The sequence below is a fragment of the Strongylocentrotus purpuratus genome, unplaced genomic scaffold (genome assembly GCF_000002235.5).
Source record: "Strongylocentrotus purpuratus isolate Spur 01 unplaced genomic scaffold, Spur_5.0 spur5_scaffold_9, whole genome shotgun sequence".
NCBI lineage: Eukaryota > Metazoa > Echinodermata > Echinoidea > Camarodonta > Strongylocentrotidae > Strongylocentrotus > Strongylocentrotus purpuratus.
In genome coordinates, this window is record NW_022145615.1 from 20,462,383 (window position 1) to 20,487,717 (window position 25,335).

General features: G+C 38.9%; 1 protein-coding gene across 1 annotated transcript; it reads right to left on the reverse strand.

The window, feature by feature from the left end:
• Positions 1-290: 290 nt before the first annotated feature.
• Positions 291-24,285, reverse strand: LOC105446529 (degenerin deg-1-like). Its single transcript, XM_030976375.1, has 8 exons — positions 24,278-24,285; positions 22,613-23,571; positions 9,672-9,901; positions 7,873-8,071; positions 7,075-7,147; positions 6,387-6,417; positions 4,144-4,323; positions 291-3,049 (listed from the first exon to the last, which is right to left on the reverse strand). The coding sequence occupies exons 1-8, from the start codon at positions 24,283-24,285 to the stop codon at positions 2,885-2,887; spliced, it is 1,845 nt and encodes a 614-aa protein (XP_030832235.1). The 3' UTR covers positions 291-2,884.
• Between the last annotated feature and the right edge of the window lie 1,050 nt (positions 24,286-25,335).

Below are 25,335 nucleotides of genomic sequence, written 5' to 3' on the forward strand. Positions count from 1 at the left end.
TGGTAGCTTCGGCAAGTAAGGACATAATTCACGCAGAAAAACAAGATCGATTTTTAAACAACGTCAGAATAAATTTGCTTGAAGAGAGAGATTCTTACGTGCGATAAACAACGCTCAAATGAAAACAACAACAAACCCGTTGGATTTATTAGGAAACGAAAATGTGCTCTTAATTGTGTTTTGTACCCCCTTCAAATGTTAGACCCAAATACATCTTTAAAAAGGGGGGGCGGGTTGGGTTGTCTATATTTTGCTTGTCAGAGATTTGTCCCCCCCCCCCCCCTCTCCCTACAACACACCGGATACGCCCCTGGAAATATTGTCACAAAATGAATAAAAATCAAACTTCAGCTATCCCGTTGGGGGTTTCTGAAGCTCCGTATAATTAAATGAAGACATTTAAAGTAAAAATGTTTTCTAGATCGACTTTCTTTCAATTAACAGAATCACCTTTGTCGCGAATGTATGCCTTCGAATGATACATTTCAAGAGATCGACGACGAAAGACAAAAGACTTTACCCTTTGATGGCTATTAAACAGATCTTACTTGAGGTTTATGATGATTTAACAGTTTTAGATCACTAGCAACTTAATTATTATACTACATGGTGTACCTTCTCTTTTCTACGAAAACATGAGAAATAATTCTAGTCTGGGCTAAACACGACATAGCATCTCAACTACGATCAGTGTAGGCTGACCAGCAGCCATCCAACTATTACTCCAATCCAAATTTGAGTCCAAATACTCAACCTTACTGTCTATCTTCTTATTGCCAACTGCATAATCTACCTTCATGTATAGTCACCGCTCAACGGGTATTTCACCATAAACGGGTCTCTCCATCCATATTCTAACATGCTAGCTCACTCTGTCGGCTACCCATGTGACTTTAAATAATAATAATAATAACAATAGTGCGTTCTTGTATAGCGCTCATATCCGTCATACATGACACTCCTGGCGCCAAGGACATTCCTACCAAGGTCTCTATGATAAGATAGCCTCAATTGTCAAATTCCTAATTATCGCCAACTCCAGAATTAACTAATCAGTTTAAAACGTACTTCAATCCAAAGACAACCGGTTTATCTAAGAATTCGCCCCTTGCTGTCTGTAATTCAGTGCTAAACCTACATTTTACTGTCCAATATCGGTAATTGTCACAAGTTATTATGAGCTGTAATAAAATCTCGAAGTAATTATAATCAACGTTTCTTACTGTACAAATTCTGAGTGCCGAAAGATGGATAGAGAGATAAAGAGAGTGTGTTAACAGATTCACAATCCAGTGCACTCATATTTAGACATAGAAGCAAAGGCATTTCTAATTCAAGTAAAAGACTGCCTTTGTCCTTTACAGATACATTAACGAGGCATCCTCAATCATACAGATTGAGCTAAAGTTAAACCTTAAGTTACAATTTACAAGTATAAAATACATGTTCAAATTGTTGTGATACTAAAATTAAACTAAGAGTTAAACATAAATCCTAATCTAAATCTACAGGATGCCTCATACATTATGAGGCACTGGTGATATTTTACGTTAAAGAGGAAAAATTAATATTTGCCACTCATAAATAACTTTCACAAAATAGGACATCTTAAATGTCTACGGTCATAAAAACAACACCTTTAATAAGAAACATGCCAACCAATCCAATATCAAATTTGTGCCATCATTCATTAACCGTGCCAATTTTTGGTTACGTCCCAAATCTTGCCGGCTCTGGCAAAGTCGAAAATTCTGCCACAGTTGGCTCAACCACTATAAATTCGCCACTTTGGCCTACTACAAAATTTGCCAACAAGTACGATGCCAAAACTATTTAATTCCACCAAACTAGCCCTGCCAGTGTAAAGATAGCAATTAATTGTAGCCAGAGCAGGTGTCGTAGAAGCACAATTATACATTATTAAGTACAAAAAGAATTGCAATTTACTACCATAATGTTATCATGCATATTTGTATTACGTGTGATTTTACTTTGTCACTGATGTATACTTTGTTTTAAAAAAAACTAATGAATTAAACCACTTTAAATGGATAAATAAATAAATCAATTAAGTCTCTTTTCAGCAAATTACTAAACATGTCCAAATACATGTATTATAACAATATATGCCAAATTGATTAAAGACCCGAAACTTGCCAGCTCTGGCAAAGTCCAAAAATCTGCCAACTCTGGCAAAGTCCAAAAGTCCGCCAGCTCTGGAGACTCAAAGTCTCAAAATCTGCCAACTCGGCTTACAAGACATTGGCAATTCAAAAGATACAACACTGTCAACCACAAACATCGTATAAAATTATTCAGTTCCAGCACGTATATCGTATTCTGAACCATTTGGTACTAAAATCTCAATTCATTAGTCGGACATTCTATCTTAAATTCTCAAGACAACTTGGCCAAACTTAATACTGCGTTGTTTAAAGCCCCTTTTAAAGTGTTGGGAGTCCCAACAATTTGATGGAGGAATTTCACCTAAATTGTATCATAATGTTTGGCGAATTTGTGGTTCCCAACACTTTAAAGGGGCTTTAAGAAAAACCAACCCAGTCAGCTCTGACGTTGAATTATCTGAAGCTGCATATCAGTATATGAAGATATTTAAGTAAAGAATGTTTTCTTGATTAATTTTCTTTCAATCAACAGGATCGCCTTTGTCCCACCTGTATTCCATTTCGAATGATACATTACAAGAGATCAACGACGAAAGACAAAAGACTTGACGCCTTTTGGCTATTGGTCTAGTCTTTCATCCTTTGATGGCTAACAGATCATACTTGCAGAGCGCAACTCATCAACTAACATCTCTTACCCTGTATTGGAAAATAAACCATAATGGAAAATAAACCATAATGAGACAAATTATTCTAGATTAACTTTTGAAATCAATGGGAACGACTTTGTTGCGGCTGTACGCCTTCCGAAAGAGGAATTTGACCAGATCAACGACCAGGACACCGACTTCGCAAACGGTGATCACAGAGAAACCGATATAGAGACCAAGAAGACCTCCGATGCCGCCAAGTAAACTCTCGATCTGGAGATGAGAAGACAACAACAAAATCAGATAGCAGGAAAATGGAAGCCCTGAAGATTATTTCTCTGTATTATTCCTTCCCTGCTTCAGGTTTATATTGGTACTATGTAATTTACACAGACTAACATAAACAATTTCGATAGCAAGGTATTATGGGGAATATGGCGTATACCCCTAATTTCCCCTTTCACTAGAAGAAGTTTATGCTGCGATCCCCCCAAAATGTCAAAGGGAGGTGGATCGTGGCTTGATTTTTTTCGATCTTCTTCATCGTCTATAGGATCATCGCCATCTCCAAGTCACCACAAAATTTTACTTTTTCAAAAATTGTATAGCGAGTGCGCTGAGGTGCTAAAGTGCATCGCAATCGGCTGCAAGGTGTATTAAAAATGACACAATGTACAGCCTAAAGCGTATGACAAGCTCATGGAAAGGGCATCGACTGCTTCGATTTATATACCGATGGCCTGCAATCTTCGAAGTAGCCCAGCATGAACCTATCACAGTCGCCCCGCTCGCATCACAGCACCACTGTAGTGAAGTCTTGAATATAATTGAGCGTAATCTAGCGTATGAGCTTCGTATTAAGATCGCTTTGATTGCAGAAGCACCGCGACTCATCGGCCTAGAAATGGGGCGATAAAGTGGTAGCGTCGTACAATCATCGTATCGCCATCCCCCTCAGCACGAGTAGATCGCAGAAGAACCGTGTAATCGTCTCACAGGCCAAAAATGGGGTTGGAGGAAGATTTTGTCACACCTTACGAAATTTTCAGATCGCCATCGATCGCCATGCTCGCCTCTTCAGTAAAATTGGGGTATAAGCAGGGGCTTAAATGTGTCGTGTACGCGTGAATGCATTCCAAAATTTGTATCTATCAACATGCTTTCCCTTAAATAGGTACTTTGATAATATTTTGTCGTGATAATGCAATAGCATCACAGTTTTTTTTAAATTTCGGGTAGACGGGTAAGTAGATAATGAAGTCTTTGAATTAAGAAGTTAACACTGACGACTGGGTAATTCTTTAAATATAGGGATGTTGAGACGTGTTTGAAGATAAAGATGATCATGGAAGTCGAAGTGAACATACCGTGTACTTTGGGTTTTGGATCATCTGCTCATAGTTGAGTTCTTCAAAGTAGATCCGGACTCGAGCTAGATTGTTTCTGTGCACAAGACAAATCAAAGAACAGCTTGTTTTCACGAAATTTACCTTTTTCCAATATAAATAAATAAATGTAGGCCTAACTGAACTTCTCTCGCGGCACCACTAGAGATGTCTTGCTGCACCCTGGATGAATAAGTGGCGCTGGTCTAGTGGATATATCACTAGGCTGTAGATGATAAGATACGTGGTTCGATTGCCAGCAACGGCTCTAACCTTTGGCAAGACATTAATCTACACTTGCCACACTCGACCCAGGAGTACGTTGTACGTGGATACCCGGTAGGCATATTCCTCGAATGCAATAATCGTTACGGATGAGGAAGGAACACCGCGTTAATGATGTACGCAATTCCTTTTGAGACACCTGGTGATGTTATACCATATTATGACATATGCCTTTCAAAAAAAACATATTAAAACAGTATAAACAATATTGATTTTATTTTGTACCATTTAATTAATGTTATTGTTATTGCTTTATTCTGTTTGGTGAATTTGTTCCTAATTATGTAAATTATCCGTAAATATTGTGATTTCTTTTGATTTACCAATAAAAACACCCCCCAAAAAATATATATTTAAAAAAAAAAATCAAAATTAAATCAAAATTTCGGACATCGGGTTACCTCTCCTTCAAAAAAAAATTCTGAACGAGCTACCGCGATCAGATTTTCATCTCAAATACAGTATGAATATTTGGATTCTCTTGTTTATATAGACTGCTTACCTTGTGTGTTCGACGTTGTCCAAAGCACGTTTAGCCTTTTCATTGGTCAATCGAGTTTTCAGGTGACTCTGACGTGTGATCACGTGAAAAATAGATAAGTAATACATACTTTTGATACATTTGAGAATGATTTGTTAATATGAACTTTATTTCATTACCCACTGATTAGCATCTACAATAATGGACAATGTCATTTGATAACATTCACATTTGTTTGGTTTTCAATAAAACAATTCAATAAATGCTATTACGCTCAATTTGGTTTCTTTATTGATTTCAAAATTATGATCTGAAAAATAAGACACGGCAATCTCCGGATTTTGTCTGGCCCACAAATTATATGAATGTTCCCAAAAAGCATCCCTGACTCAAGTTGGTTGAACTTGGTACAATGTATGTTAATTTATATTTTTCCTAGCAGTTGCCATGCTTGTGTTAGGAAATAAATATGTTGCAAGTATGTTTTGTAAGAAAAGGTGGAAATGAAGTGTCAAGGCAGCTTGTACCTGAAAAATGAAGGAACTAGAAGCTTGATTTAAAGAAAAAAACAGAGATGAATGGATGTTTGAATTGTAATCCGTTAGATTGATGGTGGATAAAAATGTTATAGAGACTAGTATTGTTTGCAAACTTATGTGGTCACAATAGATTAATGGTTGCAAATTTATTTGTAACAAGAAAGTCTTGCAGATAAACATTAACATAACACGATTATGACCTCAATATACAGTAGGCTTGCGGGTGCACCATGTGAGAGAGAGGGAGGATTGAGGAGTCCTAAAAAAGGACTCTCGGTAATCTTTCTTGAGGGTTTTGACCTCAATGACCTCAATATACCTTTGACCTTAGTATGTGACCCCATTCTGTGACCCAAATTTAGTCACAATATATTAGCAGTTGCTAAAGTTATTTGTCACAAGAGAATCTTAAATGCAAACTTTAATATATGACACCGAATGACATTTGACCTTAGCATGTGACCCTTTATAGCATTAAAGCGCGGAGGTCCCCAAAATACATGTTTGTTTGGTCACAATAGGATTGATGGCTGAGAAATTACTTGTCACAAGAGAATCTTGCATGTAGCTTTAATATTTGTGACGGACGCCGGAAACGTTTCTTTGTTCCCTTTCGTTTCCATGATATTATGAAACAATATGAAGTGGATAATAAGTAATACCTCATATCGTTTTGAAGGCCAAAGTGATGACGTCACAGATGTCACAAAGAGCGTCTCCCTTGAAAAAAAAGTATAGGAGGATAACGATCAGCCAATGATTCGAAGCATAGCGATGAAGAAATATCAAAATTGAGTTGGCAAGCTAAAAGGTTGGGTAAAATAGTTGGGTATTTCACAAGCTTTATACTCAACAGCGATTTGTAAAATGCCAATTGGGTATTATCTCATTTGGTAAGATTAGTTAGGCAATTAACTCACCAACTGAAAGTATATCAAATAATCGAGCAGACTGAAAGTTGGGTAAAATGTGATTGTTGAATAGCTGTTGGTCAATGTAATTTGCCCAACCACATATCATTTTGTTTAATGTATTGTATTATGCAAATTGATCTATATCTATAAATGTGAATATGTGAAAATGTACGAATGTACCATCATTGTAAATATGAACAATTGAAAGAGGAAAATAGATGAATTGAATTAAATTGAATTAAATTGAATTGAATTAAATTAAATTGAATTGAATTAAATTAGATTGAAGTTAAAGCCCCAATGTCCTACTTGTAGCTACTTGCTCCCTCTATATATAAAACTTCCCAATCGGTGCCTGTTGGTCCCCATGATCCTCTTTTTCTTATGTTAGTTGAGAGCTGAGTTAATGAGATAGCCACCTGTCAGTGACCTCGCTGTGTGGTCTAATCCCTTCTGGCCCAGTAGTATTGACGGTCTTTAAAATAAGAATTTGTTAATTTCTTGCCCAATTCTTCTGGGAAGAATTTATTTTTTATTGTTTGACTTATTGGGCCATAGATACCGATCTCCTAAGTACTGTCAAAGTAAGACAGATATTTTTTTTCACACACACTTGCTATACATAGGTATATAAGCGAAAGTTTCGTTATATAATTTTAAAAAATATGCAAAAGAAATCCAAAGCTCTACTTACTCGCAAGCGATAGGGCAGTTCCATGGTAGCTGACATTCATTATAGAACTGTTCTGTAGCCTGGCGACAAACCTCTGGAATAAAAACGGCATTGTTGGGGGAAAATCAAGACCGGCAAAAAAAAAGGAGGGGGGGGGTGTTGAGTAAACAAAAATTAGTGCTCACTCACTACTCACCCCCCCCCCCCCCCCCCCCCTCAAAAAAAAAATAGTGCTCCTTGGCCTCATTTTATTTTATTTTAAACCTTGTTCCCGCTCGAAAAATCCTGAATTCACAGAAAGAGAAAGAGAGAGAGAGAGAGAGAGAGGCGGAGAGAAGAGGAACTAATGGGGTGCAATCACGCAAAAAGGGAAGAAATCTGAATCATTATGTGTTACCTACCATTTCATAAGCATTTAATGGGAAAGTTCATTCTTATATAAAGTTGGTATTAATACAAAAATAAATAAGAAAAACACATTTAATAATTTATCGAAAGTTTGATCAATATCCGATTAAAATTGGACAGCTTTTAATTTCTAAAGTTGTGATCAGTAAAATACAAAATGTCAACACTGCGACGTATCTTGCGAGAAGTTTGTTAAAACAGGGCAAATGTGAGGGTCGCTTACAAGATAAGTCACAGAGTTGCCAATATGTGTTTGATTAATCGTGCCTTTCAAGCGGTTTTGCTCTTGCACTAACATGTTTCTCCCATTTTTCTGCTTCGATTAAAGTTAACATAATATCGGGGTGGAAATGCCCTTTTAAAGTAGGGACGGGGCGCGATAAGAAAGCGGGTGGAACGACGGATACGTACGTTGAGATCTGTTTCGTGGGCTGCAGAACGTCTCGTTCATTATGATGTCCGTAACGCACCCGCACTTGTCAAAAAGCTGTTGCTGAACGCAGGACTTGACGCACGCACGGGTGGTGTAAGCATATTCTTCCGATGTGAAGTTAGTCCGAGATCTATCCGTACAGTTGCCATGGGGATGGGGAAGCCGCTTGAAGTAAGACTGTGATAGTAATGAAGAAAAACACATATACATCAGGGGTGGTACTAGACTGTATATTGGAGGGCACATGACTAAAACGGTTTTAGGACACCTACCCTCTGGACATCAAACCATCCTCTAGATTCTAGAAGAACTACCCCCGGACAATTATCCCTCCAGCAAACTAACCCCTAGGATGGTTGTCGTAGGGGGTAGTTGTCCGGGATAGTTCTCCTAGGAGGTAGTTGTATGGGGGTAGTTGTCCGGGGGTAGTCGTCCTAGAGGGTGGTTGCCCTAGGGGGGTAGTTGTCCTAGGGGGTAGCTGACTGGGGGTTATTATCCGGGGGTGGATGTCCAGGGTAGGTGTCCGGATACGGCCTAAAACATCTCGTTTAAGAGTAAGCTGAGAGAGAGAGAGAGGGAGAGAGGGTGTGTGTGTGTGTGTGTGTGAGAGAGAGAGAGAGAGAGAGAGAGAGAGAAGCGTTATGAAGTGTTATATCTTCCTCAACAATCTCTGACAAGTAAAAATGACGTCCTGTCCAATGGCGCGCCGCCCACCAGGCGCAGTCAAAGCAGTCGATATCTCTACATTATATACCTCACTAAAGAAATCCAGCCATCTGATTGGTCAAAATTTGAGTCGTGGTTTTAGCCATTCCCGTAAAGAAACGAAAAATGCCAATACTGGTTAATAGTCCAAGAGTGAGGTCCCTCAAAATTTCGGTTACCATGAAATTTTTTTGCTGCTATACCCATTGGTTTACGTGCTAAAATGTTATTTTGGCGACGCGGACACCATACAGTGCTTTTGTCTGCGATTCCCAAATGATTGAAAATTTCAGTCATTTTTCAAGCAAAGATTACAGACAGTGTCTCAGATTTACCGTGATGTTTTAACCAATCTTTTCTCAATAAAAGGATAAGGTAAGAATTCTTGATAGATTTTTGTTTCGATTCGGCATATAAAAGACATATCGACTGCTTTAATATTCGAGGTCTGGCTGCTTTATATGCTCTCGGGAACTAGCATGTCCTGCCATGATCCCGAGGCGCACCTGTGTGAGCGGCGCGCCCAGGGGTCATGGCAGGAGGTGCGCGGGTTCCCTTGAGCCAGCATATAAAAACAGCCAGGCCTCTCAAAGCAGTCGATATCTCTATAATAATACATCAACGATGTTTCTAAGCGCTTTACAGATATTTATTATTACCCCGGTCATCTGATTTGAGCTCGGCCACACACAATGTGTCACATTGTCGACTCCCTGTGGATTATTTTTTTAGCTAGGCGCCATTTCACAGACGCTCACAATGCTGAGCATACTACATTACCAAAATTGTTCTCATGTCGTTTTAAATAGATAACTTTTCATTTGTAACGAACTCTGCATTAGTGTGATGGATAATTAAGGAGCATGAAAAATTGCGAGCGCGAAGTCTAATTGAAGGGATTACATAGCACACGATTGTAGACAATGCCGATCCTATCAAGTTAAAATGAAAAAATGAAAAAACAATCGATGTTACTCTCCCTCTCTCTCTCCTTTCCCCTGTCTCCCTTTCCGCCCCCTCCCACATCACTCTCTCTTCCTTCCCCGTTTCTCTTTCTCTTCTCTATACACACCTGTCTCATGGCGATATCTGTTGCCTGTCCTGTCGATGCAACTACCCCATCGTCCTCTGGAAAGGGGAACACGTTAGGGGGATGAATGGCGACTCGAACCCCGGCCTCTTGGGCGAAGAGCCCCACGTATTCCGGGTGTTCAGTGAACAGTGTCAAGTGTAGACCTGTATGGCCAATGAAAAACATCATCAGAGGTTTAATATAATCATATTTTCTGGTAGTGTGATTTCCTTTCGTGTTACCATGTGGTTATTTTTTCTTTCGGTGTATTGAAAATAATAATAATAATAATAATAATCTGGATTTATATAGCGCTTATTACAACGTCTCTACCATTACCCCGGCCATCGGATACATTCACGCACAATGTGCAAGACCCCTACCCTGGGGAGTATTCCTCCATAATATGGTCACCATGAGGGCATATGGCAACTACTAACACAAAGGCTTTTGTCACCCTACCCTGTCCTTTTTTCTCTCCTGGGTACGGGGTGGAAAATGTAGATTAATGCCTTGCCATTAATCTTGCCGTTAATCGAACATTAAGGCCTATTAATGACACAAGTGCCACGTTAGGGGATTAAAATGAGGCAAGTAAATTGTTATCGCAAAAAAAATGATACAACACAGTTAATCGGGCCTTTCCCCTATTTATTACATCCGGTTTTTAATCCCAGTACACTAGACATTAAAAAAAAAATCATTTGTTTTTGCGTTGTCAAACACAGACCCTAATTCAAGGGCGTACGGAACAAGGTTTTTTTTTTAAAGGGAGCACTATATTCCGAAGAGAGGGATGATCAGATAATTGGATGCAATTGTTAGAACGGGGTAGGAGATGATAACGACTCAATTTGATGTTTTGAAGAGAGAGAGAGAGAGAGAGAGAGAAGTTCTCACTCATCTGGCAGCACGAGGTATGAGTTCTCACTTGGAAAGAGGAAAGGGGCAAATACTTCGGGTTGTGTACCTAAGGTATGCCAACTGGGTTTCAAAATCGGGAGGCACGACCGGCTGTGCCTTCCCCCTCCAAGAAAATAAAATTGCCGTTGCCCTTATCAGCTCTAACTTCGCTATCTTTCTTGTTAATAATTGTGTTAATGAAGATTGTGTTGTCGCTCTCGTGGTCCTTAGTTTTAATCTTCAACTACAATTGGGTCAAGATTACCACTATTCACGTACGCCATTGAAGTTAATGTAAATTATTAACCGGACATCATTTTTTGTTTAGACCAAAGCGAGTATTTTATCATTCGTCATCGCCTCCATTCATGCCAAACAGTGATCCACACAATCACAGATTCACAAATTTTATATAATAAACAATAGTGGTAGATCTAGGGGCACAGGGGCAAGGGCCAAACGGCCCTGAATAAAAGGGGAGAAAAAAAAAGAGAAAGGAATGTAGAATCATCGGTTGATGATACTTATTTAGCCTAAAGGGCTCATTCTTATAAAAAAAAACGAACCACCATTTTTGTTCTCGCTCTTTTGGAATTATATGCCCCCCTCCCCCTCCCCCTTAGGGAATCCTTGATTCGCCTCTGAATAGTGCATAATATCACGTAATGATTATATTAGTCACAATGCCAAGTAATGTTTTCTGGTAACTGACGTAATTGACTGAACACAATTTATCATAAAACGTTTAGGTCAAATCAACTATTGCTATTTGACATAATCAGGAATCACGGCACACCATGTTCTACCCGCAGCCTTTATCAAAAAGGTGCCACGGGAGACGTTGAGTTATATAAAAATTATACTGGAATAATGTCGAATTCGTAAAAAACAAATATTTCGTGAGGAATTAGCATTGTAAAGACAATAAAATGTAATTCTTCAATGTTCGCATTACACTTATAGGAACAGGATGATTGCAGGCAACGAAGTGCCTGAATACCTACAAATTTGGACATAGAAGTGCCCGAATATTCATCCATTTGACAGCGTGATGAAGAGTCTTATATCTATAAATTCGAAATTATATATTCAAATAAATATTCATTTACTTGAAGACTTAACCAAGATTGGACTAGACACAAAGGATATAAAGTTACTGCAAAATCTGTATTGGGAGCAAACAGCATGTGTTAAGGTGGAAACAGAATTAAGGGACTACATCAACATTAAGATGGGGTTCGGCAAGGATGTGTCAAGTCTCCAGATCTCTTCAATTATTACAGTGAGTTGATACTTAGAAACAGGAAAGAGGATTGAAGGTAGGAGGACATAATATCACAAACACACGGTATACGGATGATACTATATTAATCGCAGAATCATAAAGGACCTGCAGCGACTTTTGGATGTTGTCGTCAGAGAAAGTGACAAGAGAGGATTATCATTAAATTACAAGAAAACGGAATGCATGGTAATTTCAAAGAAGGGAGGAATACCATGCTCTCTTAAGATAAACAACAATCAAATAAGGCAAGCCACCTCTGTTAATTACCTCAGGACTACAATTACAGACGATGCAAGAGGCGAGCAAGAAATCAAGAGAAGGGTTGCACTTGCAAAATCAACTTTCTCCAAGTAAGAAAACATCCTAAAGAATAAAAAGCTGAAGATGAAAACGAGACTCCGCGTACTCAATTGCTACGTGTATCCAGTTCTAATGTATGGGTGTGAAGCTTGGACCCTGACATCAGACCTAAGAAAGCAACTGGAAAGTTGTGAAGTTTGGTTCCTGAGAAGGATGTTAAGAATTTCATGGACAGAAAGAGTTTCTAATGATGAGGTATTTGCCATGGCAGGAACAAGACAAAAACTTCTGAATAATATAAGAGGTCGACAGCTGAGCTTCTTGGGGCATGTTATACGGAAGAATGGAACATTAGGAGTGGGATTTTTTAATGTGGAATTGATCTCGGGGAGAATGAATTACTTCATAGAATATGGGATAGAGAGTTGTGACACTCCATGGTCGCCAACGTCTCAGGATATGGCACATAGAAGAAGAGGAATATTCAACCCGCTTGTTCGCTTCATTCACTCGCAACATTTAGAAATAGGATAATCTGGGGCAACGAGATGCCTAAAGAACGTCATATTTGTGTATCGAGGTGACCGAATATATATTTTTTGTATTCATGACATATATTCGGCGGCGAGGAACCCGCATATACATTATTTCTTATGTTATCTAGTACGTTGATTACAACATAAAATGTATACCATATTTAAAATATCACAGATATATAAATATGCCCCCCCCCCCAAGTGTGTACATGGCACTTGAAGAGTACCAGAGGGATGCAAAAGGACTCTTAAAAGGGTGCCGTGATTAGAAAAAGATTGAAAACCGCTGTTCTACCCTATCCCAAATCTTCAAATTGTATGTAAACACCGTATACTAGCAGGGAATTCAAATCAATGTCAATTTCAATTTAGTTACGTTTCCAACAAAACATTACAAATAAATTATAAACATTAATTTTTACAACAAATGTAGAAATACATATTGGAAACAGAGGGGTCCACTAAAAGCAATGCTTGTACAAATGTGAAAACCTCAAATAATACTTAAACAATGATACTTAAGTAATTAAATTAAAAAGTCCGTAACTACAAAATAGGGGGAAAGGGGGATGCCAACAGAGACGAGAACGGAACAAGACGGTCTTTAAATAATCTTTTTTAGTAATGTGGTGACAGCAGGGGCGTACGCAGGATTTTTTCAAGGGGGGGGGGGGTTAAAATCGGGCTCAAAATTTCGCAACGACTCAGCTTTATTATTTTGCTCCCGAAAATTTGAAAATCGCGCCGGCCGAAAAGTCGCTCAGTGGGGGAGGGGGGGGGGGGGGGGGGGGGGGGGGGGTAAGCGGACACTATTTTTTTTTGGAGTCCAAAAATCGCAACGACTCAGCCAGCCGAAAATTCGCTCAGTGGGGGGGGGGGGGTAAGAGGACACTTTTTCAAAAGGGGGAGGGGTTTAGGGGGGTTTAGGGGGGTTTAGGGGGGTTTTAGGGGGGTTTACACACATAAATATACCAAAGGGGGGTTCAACCCCCAAAACTCCCCCCCCCCCCCCCCTGCGTACGCGCCTGGGTAACAGTGGAAGTTGATGGCGATGTTGAAATAATAAAGAGAATTGGTAAAATACGGAAAGTTTTACTTAATTCATGATTGTAATATTTTTAATGCTCCCTTAAAATTCATTTTTGTATGTACTTAATAATAAACAGGATTAGTAAAACGCAGAAAGTTCTACATAATTAATGATTGTAATATTTTTAATGGCCGCCCCCTTGCAATTCAATTTTATATATATACTTGGTAATAAAGAGGATTAGTAAAACACTGAAAGTTCTACATAATTAATGATTGTAATATTCTTAATGACCGCCCCCTTGCAATTCAATTTTATATATACTTGATAATAAAGAAGATTAGTAAACCACGGAAAGTTCTTACAATTAAATTTTGTATATACATAATCCGGTAATAATCTCGCTATTAAAGCAGCAATGCTATTGTCATTTACATCCAAATTTAAATGATCTGTTGTTTTCCTTTTTACTATTTCACGTTGTTTTGTTTCGTTTTGTTTTTTCATTTTTTTAGTGTATTCCCATTATTCAAAGAAATTTTCTTGACTTTCATCAAGATTTTATATACATATGTTCCTTTTCGAGTAGCTTTCTTAAAATGAAAATGAACAAAATAATGAAAAGTGCTTGAATAGACATGATAGGGATGACGATGGTGATGATGGTGATGATGATGATGATAGTGATAATGATGATGGTAGTGATGCTGATGATGATGATGAAGATGATGATGATGATGATGATGATGGTAGTGATGATGATGATGATGATGGTGATGGTAGTGACAATGATAATGATGATGATGGTAGTGATGATGATGATGGTGATGGTGATGATGATGATGATGGTGATGGTAGTGACAATGATAATGATGATGATGGTAGTGATGATGATGATGATGGTGATGGTAGTGACAATGATAATGATGATGATGGTAGTGATGGTGATGATGATGATGGTGATGGTAGTGACAATGATAATGATGGTGATGGTGATGATGATGATGATGATGGTGATGGTAGTGACAATGATAATGATGATGATGGTAGTGATGGTGATGATGATGATGGTGATGGTAGTGACAATGATAATGATGATGATGGTAGTGATGATGATGATGGTGATGGTGATGATGATGATGATGGTGATGGTAGTGACAATGATAATGATGATGATGAAGATAATGATGATGATGAAAAAGGATGAGGGAAAGTTCATGATGGTATTGGAGAAGAAGAAGAAACAAGAAAATATGAGGCTAAGGATAATGATGATGATGATGATAATGTAAATGAAATCATATGAATTAATTATTACCGTACTGTGCCCCTGTCTTTCTAGTCGATCGTGCTCTAGTGCTGTTTCCAACTTCTCGGTTAAATGTGAAGCAGTTGCCGTAGTATTTGTTCTGAAATTGGTGAAAATCCCTGCAAATTAGGAATAAAACATATGGATATACTTCGCGTTAGCACGTAAAGGACAACGATTAATTCTATTTTCCACAAATTGTTGTATTTATTTTATACGTGTATGTTAACCATCTGGATTTGTTTCTTTGACCATGGTTAATAACAGATGACAGTTAATTTCTTATACATATATCGAATATTTTCTATTAACCAATTAGGTTCAATCTAGTTTAATCTATTCGTTGAAAGAAATATATGTTAGTACTTCTTTCTTTGATAGATATGATTCTTTTTCTTTTTTTAAAAATCAGATCCAAGGCGTATGGCGAACTACCAAAAGTTAGTGCATCAAATAAGTACCGACCAATTTGTGTCCCTTTGGGAGTAATGAAATTTGCTATTATGTATATATATATTATTGGTCAGTTGTCGGTCTGGTGTGACAGAGTAAAAAATTGATAATTAGATCAATTTCTAAAGCGCAGCAACTATAATAGATATACAATAGTCTTCTGCGCTGTGACGAAAGCAAAACTCTTAACAGTGCTACTTTACAGACATAAAATTATAAATTGTTTTTAAATATATATTAAAAAGCTCCCGAAAACAAGTGCGTCTTCAACAAAACTTTGAAGACAGCAACAGATGAGGCTTTTCCTATGTCTAGTGGCAGGTCATTCCAAAGCTTTGGAGCGGCGCAACTGAAAGCACAATCTCTAAGACTAGAGTTACTTTTGTTGTTGTGTGAGGTGCTTTAGAAGCAGTTGTCCTTTCAGTGGCGGATCCTGGAATTTCTTACGGGGGGGGGGGGGCACAAAATCACAAAAGATCTATATTTTTTTCACAACTTCATTTACATTTTATACATATTACAGCACTTCTGTATACAGAAAGTACTTTTCACATTATCTAAAATTAATCTAATTTCATCATTTCTCCCTATTACGCAACTATATGTTGATAGTTTATAGACATTCACCATAGGTATAGATGGACTGTAGAGAAACATTACTCCAAGAAGTGCCTAAAATTGCGCTTAAGGTGGTTCTAAAATAAATTGCAAATGCTTCCTACTATGGGAGGGGGTTGTGACCCCATCCCAGACCAACCCCCACTTGGCCGCTCCGCTCCCTTGGCGCTGACGCCTCGCTATGTCGATTCGCTCCATCGTTTTTCATACATTTCACCTTAGGCGCATTTTAGGCACTTCTTGGAGAAATATGACGTAAAATCGTTTTCTCCCCCCCCCCCCCCCCCCCCCCTCCAAGAGTAGGGATTTTTTGCAATTTGAGAACCACATTTGGCGCATTGATGTCCACCGGCACTTCCTGGAAAAAAAACGAGGACTTCGGATCGGTAAGAAGTTAGAGAAAAGTGATCTGTCACGTCGCGAGACGTTGTATATGCTTCGTTGCTGCACAATGCACAAAGAGGATGGTCTGGTACTTCACCAGTAGTACTCGATTCCTAATCCTTGTCTGAATTCAGTTTCCCCCCTCTCGTGCGAAGCGTGGAAGCTTTGACGTTTCATTTAATCATTAGAAAAAGACGACGATTCGTTGTATTGTTTTCGATCGACTCTTAATCCTTGTCTGAATTCAGTTTCCCCCCTCGCACGGAGGCTTTGACGTTTCATTAAATTATCACTCTTAATTACTGTCCATTCATGCCACTCGGGCAGAAATCTAAACATGAAAGAAACAACCGATTCTCGGACCGGCTATACTACCACATATTTTCGGGTAACGAGGTGGTCTGTTTGAATTTTTGTTTTCTTACCTAGCGTATTTTATGATGGAATTACACTGACATAGATACGAATGGTGTCATACTTTTTGCTCACTTGCAATTAAAATTGAAAAGTTTCTATCTTGGCGAGAGACATCGTCCTCTGTTGACATTTTCCTACGTTATTGATGATATATATATATTGGGGAGGGGGGAATTGAAATTAGATTACAAACATTATGCATATCGCTCAACCTTTGTAAGGGGGAAAAAGGTAGAGACTTAGCGGTTGTACAGTAAGTCCAATGTCGTAGCTACAGGGGGGGGGCACGAGGGCAAGTCCCTCCCTCATCCTCCCCGTCGAATGGTACAAAAGAATAAAAATAGAGGAAATATGAGCAAAAAAATGAGCAAAGAGAAAGGGAAAGGGAGAAAGGGATTACTACGATAAAAGAGGTCGACTGGACCGACCCGGTACCCCCTCCCCTTTAGCAGCCTTATTCGCATTTCATTTTCCCAGTAACGACAATTTCTTCTTTCTTTCTTCTTTTCTCAGTTCAATTGCATGTCTATTCATAAATAAAAAAAATTGACATTTGATGTTAGTATTAGCTTTCAGTTGAATCGAGCTTCATCATTGTCATGTTTAAACAAATTTTGTAATGATAAATTGAAGCCGTAAATTATTTATTTTCGTTGAATTGTTTTTTGAATAATTGATACACATCACTATTCCTATATTATTTTGTAATTGTTCTTTCTCACAGGCGCGGATCCAGGATTTCTTAGGGGAGGGGGCCCAACTGTTTTTTTTTTTTTGCTCCCGAAAATTTGAAAAACGCGCCGGCCAAAATTCGCTCAGTGGGAGGGGGGGGGGAGGGGGGGTAGTGAGCACATTTTTTTTTTTGATCCTCAAAAAAATTTCAATTTGCACCCCCAAAAAAGGTAAAAATCACGTGATTTTACATGATTTTTTTCTCAAGGGGGGGGGGCCGGGGCCCCGGGCCCCCCCCCCCCCTGGATCCGCCACTGCTTTCTCAACACTGCATTCATCGGTTTATGATCAACTACTTATCCTAATCATAGTAAGTAGAATTCAATTCGGTTTTCAACAATTATACTAATTGGCGGTTTTCATGCCATGGCTCATTGCATGGGTAATGATGATGGCGTGTACTATGTATTGCACTTCTGGTCGCCATGGCGTTCATTCTTTTTCATCTTGTTTCTTTTTGTTACCAATGCTGAGAAATAATGATTTCATTTAAGCAGTTTTGGAGGCCATTTTTTCTTTCTTTCTTTCTTTCTTGTTTTATCAGATTAATTGCATGTCTATTCATAAATGAAAAATTTGATATCTGATATTAGTTTAAGCTTTCAGATGAATCGAGCTTCAATATTGTCATTTTTAATTATTTGTTTTAATGATATAGTGACGCCGTAAACTATGGAGTCCATTTTCTTTCTATTTCTGTCCTCTGTTTTTGTTTGGTTGCATTTTTTTGCAATACATATTGGCCTGGAATGGCGGAAATTGTTTTTGAATAATTGATAAACATCAATATTCATACATTTTTATGTAATTTCTGTTTCTTAACAGTGCATTTGTCAGCTTATGATCACCTACTTATCCTAATCATAGTAAGTATAATTCAATTCGGTTTTTAACAATTATGCTAATAGCGGTGTTCATGCCATGGCTCATTGTATGGATAATGATGATATATGTATGTCGTGCACGATGCATTGCACTTCTGGTCGTTATGGCGTTCATTCTTTCTCATCTCGTTTTTATTTGTTACCAATCCTGAGAAATAATGATTTCATTTTGACAGGTTTGCAGTTCAGTGAAAATTTCCCTTTTTAAAGGTATTCTATGAATCATATCATTTGTGAATGATAGTGGATTCAATGGAAATGATTAAAGATCCAATACTCTGACGGTTATACAATATTTCTATTTACACTGTTTGCCTTAATATGTAATAGAATAGATCCCAGGACATAATGTCGGTTATAAGAGTACATTGATGAGAATAACCAAACTCTCTCCATCGCAAGGTTGTATTTCTTTAGAGTATATTTTCAGTATTTACATTTCCAATGTTCTTTGCAGGAAGCCATTAGAAGTTCATCAAATAAACAGCCATGAACCCATAAGCAAACAAATCAAACTTTCGTTTAGAAAAAGTTCCTTTTTGCTAATCTTCTTCCAACCGCAAAACATTATTTGATTTCAAAACATAATGCACAACCATCACAATTGATTCTCTCTTTTTGCTAGTTGTGACACATTAATTTTAATTTCACCTCATTGTGAGCAACAGCAAAGTAAAAATGAAGCTTTGACGTTTCATTAAATTAGTAGAGAAAGAAGACGATTCGTTGAACTGATTTCGACTCTTAATCCTGGTCTGAATTCAGTTCTCCCCTCCCGCTTGACGTCTCATTAAATTATTAGAGAAAGAAGATGATTTGTTGTACCGTTCACGACTCTAAATCCTATTCTGACGCGAAGCGTGGAAGTTTTCATGTTTCATTAAATTATTAGAAAAAGAAGACGATTCGTTGTATCGTTCTCGACTCTTAATCCTTGTCTAAATTAAGTCCCCCCCCCCCCGAAGCCTCCACATTTCATTAAATTAGTAGAGAAAGAAGACGATTCGTTGTACTGTTTTCGACTCTTAATACTTGTCTGAATTCAGTTTCCCCCCCCCCCTCCCGCGCAAAGCTCGGAAGCTTAGGCGTTTAATTAAATTATAAGAGGCAAAGGACGATTCGTTGTACCGACCCTAAAAAAATATAATATAATAAAATTGCCGGTCGACCGACATAATACATCTCACCGACTTCAAACTTCTGCATTGATATAGTACATGATGATAGAGCAAGAATACCGACACAGCGGACCCGACACACCAACATAATTATCCATGCGTATCTTTCTACCCCCTCGACGTAGTAACCCCACCCAACATCCCCTCTCTCTCTCTTACTCCCAACCCTCTTCTCTCAGGCTCTTTCCCCGTCTCTCTCCTCTCTTTCATCTCCCGTTTCTTTTGCTTCTTTTTTTCTCTTCTTTTTTTCTTCTTTTTTCCTTTCTTTCTTTTCTTTCTTTTTCTTTCTTTCCTCTCTTTCACCTTTTTTCTTTTTTCTCTTTCTTTCCTTCTTCTCTTTCCTTTCCTTTCTTTCCTTTTTCTTTCCTTTCTTTTCCTTTTCTTTTTTTCTTTTCTTTCTTTTTTCCTCTCATTTTTCCCTCCCCCTTTTCTCATTTTTCCCGACAGCAGCGCAATTTTACCGACAATATCCTGACAGGTAGGGGTTGTTGCACCCCACCCGCACCTTTAGCGACGGCACTGGTTGTTGTCCAATTATTCTTTTTAAAAAAATACAATTACTAATGCTCTCGCACCTCTCTTCTATCGTTGTTTAATTCTCTTTCATTTTGTTCCTTTCCCCTTTTACTCACACAAATTATCTCTTTCCCACTTTTTTCCATCTCTTTTTTTTTTTTTTGGTTCTTTTTGTGTTTTTGTATGTTTTTTGGGGGGGACCATACGCCTGGCAGGATCCCATATTATGCACACTACAAAATTGCGTTCCCGGTAAAAAAAAAAAAAAAAAAAAAAAAAAAACGCCTTCTTATAATATCATCCCCCTTTCTTTCTTTTCCCTTCTCATTATTCCCTTTTTTCCCACCTTTTCTCTCTTCCGTCTTTCCCCCTTTCTTCCTTTTACGTCTTTTCTCTCCTCTCTCTCCCCCTTTCTTCCTTTCCCCCTCCTTTTTCTCCTCTCCCCTTTTCTCTCCTCCCTCTTTTCTTCATCTTTCTCTCTTCCCTTTTCTTTCCATTTCCCCTCCTTTTTCTTTCCCCTCCTTTTTCTTTCCCCTTCCTTTTTCTCATTTTCTCCCTTTTTCTTCCCCCCCCCCCTTCCCCCTCTTCCCCTCTTTTTTGAATCCGCCACTGCCTTTGTAAAGATACGTCGTATGGATGTAATTTAAAAGATAATAACCCAATAAAAAGCTATTGTCGCACGGTAAAATATACAAGAGAAGTGGAAAGATTAAATAGATGGTATTTTGGAGGGATAGACAGGAGAAAGGCACACTTTCAAATATCACTGATGGGCATAATTAACACTGATAAAAGCCATACAAAATTTTGGGTGGACTGTAATTGACCAAGTAAAGAATGAGAAAGAGGGAGCTTTAGAAATGGAAATATACTTTTGATACAGAGCAAAAAAATTGCCTGAGAGAAACATACATTTATGATCAGAGGCGGCGCTCCCGGGGGGCAGGGGGGCGGGCATAGTGCCCTCCCACTTTATCAAGTACCCCAAAAGTGCCCTTTTTTACATAGGAAAAGTGCCCCTTTAACTTTGTAAGAAGTGCCCCTTTTTATATAGGAAAAGTGCCCCTTTTACTTAAAAATGCCCCTATTAATTTATAAAGTGCCCCTTCCCCTTTCCAACTCTGATAAGTGCCACTTTTATTTTGACACGTACCCCTTTTCCTTCGACAAGTTCCCATTTTCCTTTGCAAAAAGTGTCCAATTTCTATTCTCCTAAGTGCCCTTATTTATCTCTAGTAAGTGCCCCTTTTCAGGTATGAGAAGCGCCCCTTTACCTCTGGTGATTGCCCTATTCACATATGAGAGGTGCCCCCTTTTGCTTTGACAAGTGCCCCTTGTCCTTCGTAGAAGTGCCCCTACCCCTTTTAATAACTACCTCTTATTAACTCGGAAAAGCGCATCTTATATTTTCCTAAGATTGTGCCCCTTTCCTTTCTAATAAGTGCCCATTTTCCTTATGATAAGTGCCCCCATTTAAATAAAAGGCCCTTCCCCTTCTCATAAATGCGCCTTTTCATTCTCATAAGTGCCCTTTCATCTTTTGTAAATGACCCTATTCAATTCTGGTCGGTGCCCCTTTTCTTTCAACAAAGGCTCATTTCCCTTTATTATAAGTGCCCCCCTTTCATTCTCATAAGTGCATCTTTTCATATATGGTCAGTGCCCCTTTTCACTTATGACAATTACTTTTTAAACAATGATACGTAACCCTTTTCCTTTCTAATAAGGAACCTATCCCTTTTTCATAAATGCCCCTTTTCATTTCTTATAAATGTCCCTATCAAAATCTGATGGGTTTTCTCATCATTAAACGTACCCCTAATTTCAAGCGATTAAGAAGAATTTCCCTCAAAGCTCGCTCGCTACGCTCGCTCGCATGCATTTGATGTTATAATTGTATTACTTATCAAAGGTCTTTTCAGTCTTCCGTTATGAAAATGTGCTTATAACCCCATCACAACTCTTTAAAAATTTTCTCGCTCGCTTTAGTCGCTCATAAATGAATTTTCAGACCATCACACCCAACTGCAAAGTATAATGCTTAAGCAATATCTTATATGATGAAAAAGAGAAATCATCCCTGATAATGTAATCACAATATAGAGGTATATACAAATGTCTAAACAATTGTAAATGTTCACTTTGAGATTTCCCTTTGAAGGTGCCCTTTTTCCCCAGAAAGTGCCCCTTTTTGTTGGTGCCCTCCCACTTTGAAATTCGCTCCGCCGCCTCTGTTGTCACGAGAGTATATAAACACGTATAAAGTGATACCAGATCGTAATCTGAGAAGACAAATAGATTTTTATTAAAAAAAACTATCTGAAACAGGTAATGGGAAGTAGTTGGTAGTTACATAAGTAAGGGGGTGCATAATTCTTACTTGTATGTACACCTGCGTCTATCGAAGGTACACTGGAGTAAGAAATCTTCCGCCTGGTGTCCCATCACCTTCAGTTCTTCCCTTGTCGGGTGGACAGCTTCGAGAAGATCACTGAAGTCATCTGCTGTGGATTGTTTGTAGAACCCTTCCCAGTCGTAATCATGACTCACATTTGTCCAGTCGTATTCCTGGTAGTCGAAATCGTCGGTGTCCCAACCCGGATCCCACCACTCGTACTCGCTAAAGTTTTCCCGAGTGTCAGTAGCAGTAGTAGCCGTAGCAGTCTCCGCATTTGATGTTGCTGCATCAAGGTCTGCATCAGTTGCTATAGGGGGAATTACAGTTGGAGGACTTGATAGTACATTGGTTGCGTTGTTTTCGTCGGGTATCTCAGTGAAGTTGGTCATCGAGTACGTGCTGGAACCGTCCGTTGTCGCGTCCCCGCTCGAGTCACTCCCAGATCCGGTAACAAGACCAGAAGCCGATGCTGATGTTTCATCCGTTGGCATGTCAAACCACCAGGTGGCGTAGTCAGCGTCACCTTCGATCGCATTGTCATCGGTTTGGATCAGGCTTTCGAAGCGAGTGTTGATCATGGCAGAGCGTCTCATCATGTTGATGTTGCATACGGTAACTGCAGGAAACTGAAGCTCTGTCCGGGCGACCACGTTGATCTGCGTCGTGTAAGGGTGTTTATTAAAGTCGAGGAGCAGTAGGCTTCCTTGCCACAGGAACGCTCCCGAAGCGATAAGAGTTACGAAACTCCAAAAGAGCCTCGACTTCACCGATTTAGAGGTGATGATTCGCGGTATGCCATGGGCGGTTGTCACACCACTGTAGTCGACCAGGACTGCATTGGCGGAGTCGAGATCAGCAAGATCTTTGTCGGTCTCTTTTACCCTGATTGAAAATAAGACATAAGCAGAAAGAATGTGTTTATTTGTCTTTAAATTCCTTACAAATTTAAATTGGTTTCTCACGCTCGAATTGCATTACTGATTCCTATAAGATTGAAACCGCTCTTGCAAAGGCCCATACATTATTTTGATGATTGAAATATTGGGTTAAGATTAACAACGCCAGATCTCCTGTGTGTGTTATGACTTGATTGGGAATCAATCCTTGTTTGGAAAGTTAGGTTCGGTAGAAGCAGACAAAATCAGAAAAGTATTCCTTAAAACTCGGGAAAGTTTTTGATTTTGTTACACATGACTGTGGTCGTGCATGCTAGTGAGATAACTTATGATATGGGAATTCACGCATGGGCAATTTAGTCATATTTTCATATTTCTGTGTGACCCAAATTACAGGAAATATCCCCTTTCCGTTTTATTGACAAATTCTACTTTTGTGTCCATGATACATTATGGAAAGCACATATTCGATGTTCTCCCGTAAAGAAAAAAAAACCTGTCTTTTTCACCATCTGATTTGACAAAACGAATAAGTAATATGAATACAAAACGAATTATAATAATAGTTTAAGCCTTGTAAATATCATGATCAAAATAATAATTTGGGAAATCTACGTGCTTTTCATGCAGTTCACTTAATTTGAAATTGATTTAATTTCTTGTAAACAAATAAATGAAAAATGATGAAAACACATAATATTAATTTGATTCTCCTTATATTTATCGCCATCATGAGTAATAATTTTGTAGACTTCATATATACTTACATTTCCATAATGGATGTATCTTCCAGGTTCTACACAGGAACGTAGTTTTCACCTTTGACTGCTATGTGGAGAGTATTCCGATTCGTATGAAATGTTGATATCCAGTCGTGTATCGATTGTGATTTTCAGATTTATCAGAAGTCAGATATTTTAGTTCGTTCGGAGCAATCTAATGCATTTTGGTGGACATCGTCATCAAAATAACCTATGTCAATTTTTGGATTTCAACTAGGTGCGCCCGCCATCTCTAGCACTTTTCTTGCATCAGCTTTACGACCGGTTGCCTCCGCTTTCACACTGATGTAAAATTTACTACGCACAGATAACCAAAAGATTGCGCGAAGCACCGTTCCACCGTTCTGTGCGCCGCGGGTGGGGGGAGGCCGGGGGGCAGGGGGTGGTCGCCCCCCCCCCAACCAAAAAAGTGGGGGCAAAACGCATTCCCGCCCCCCCCCCCCCCCCAAAAAAAAAAAAAAAAAAAAAAAAAAAAAGGCAGGACTTACCCACGTACATAACGGCACTCATGAGGGTCAGGCGACGATCCGGTATCCCCACATCGCCACTTTTTATTCTTTAAATCATAACAGTTACCATTTTGTTTTATATCCAGGGAAGCCTCATCATCAAAAGTGCTGTTCTTCATGAGTGCCTCGCGATTATTAAAGGGAGTGTGTCTTGACGAGACTATGTGTCTTTCCAATGGCCCTACCCGGGGGCGTTATTTTGTCTACGGCACAGATTGGGGTTAGGTGCGTGTTGAGCATATGGGAAAGTTTAGAGTTAGGGTTTAAGGTTAGGGTTAGGGTTAAATCAAGACCTCTTTTTTTTCTAAAGCCCCAATCTGTGCCGCAGAAGAAAATAACGCTATCCGGGGTCAATCTGGTATAATACGACTACGGACGACGCGACCGCAGCATTCGCGTGCGTACAACACATGCGAAACCGAAGCGTGAGGAGAACTTCGGTCTGTTTCGCCAACGCTAGCGCGCACTGACCCAGTTTAGCGCGCACTGACCCAGTTAATCAAGTCCATTCGTTTACGTGCAGTTGTCCAAAAG

Coding starts and splice junctions, on each gene's coding strand:
- LOC105446529 (XM_030976375.1), bottom strand. Junction 8,072..9,671: donor CAGATATCGCCATGAGACAG/GTGTGTATAGAG, acceptor TTACTATCACAG/TCTTACTTCAAGCGGCTTCC. Junction 6,418..7,074: donor AACTGCCCTATCGCTTGCGA/GTAAGTAGAGCT, acceptor CCCAACTTTCAG/TCTGCTCGATTATTTGATAT.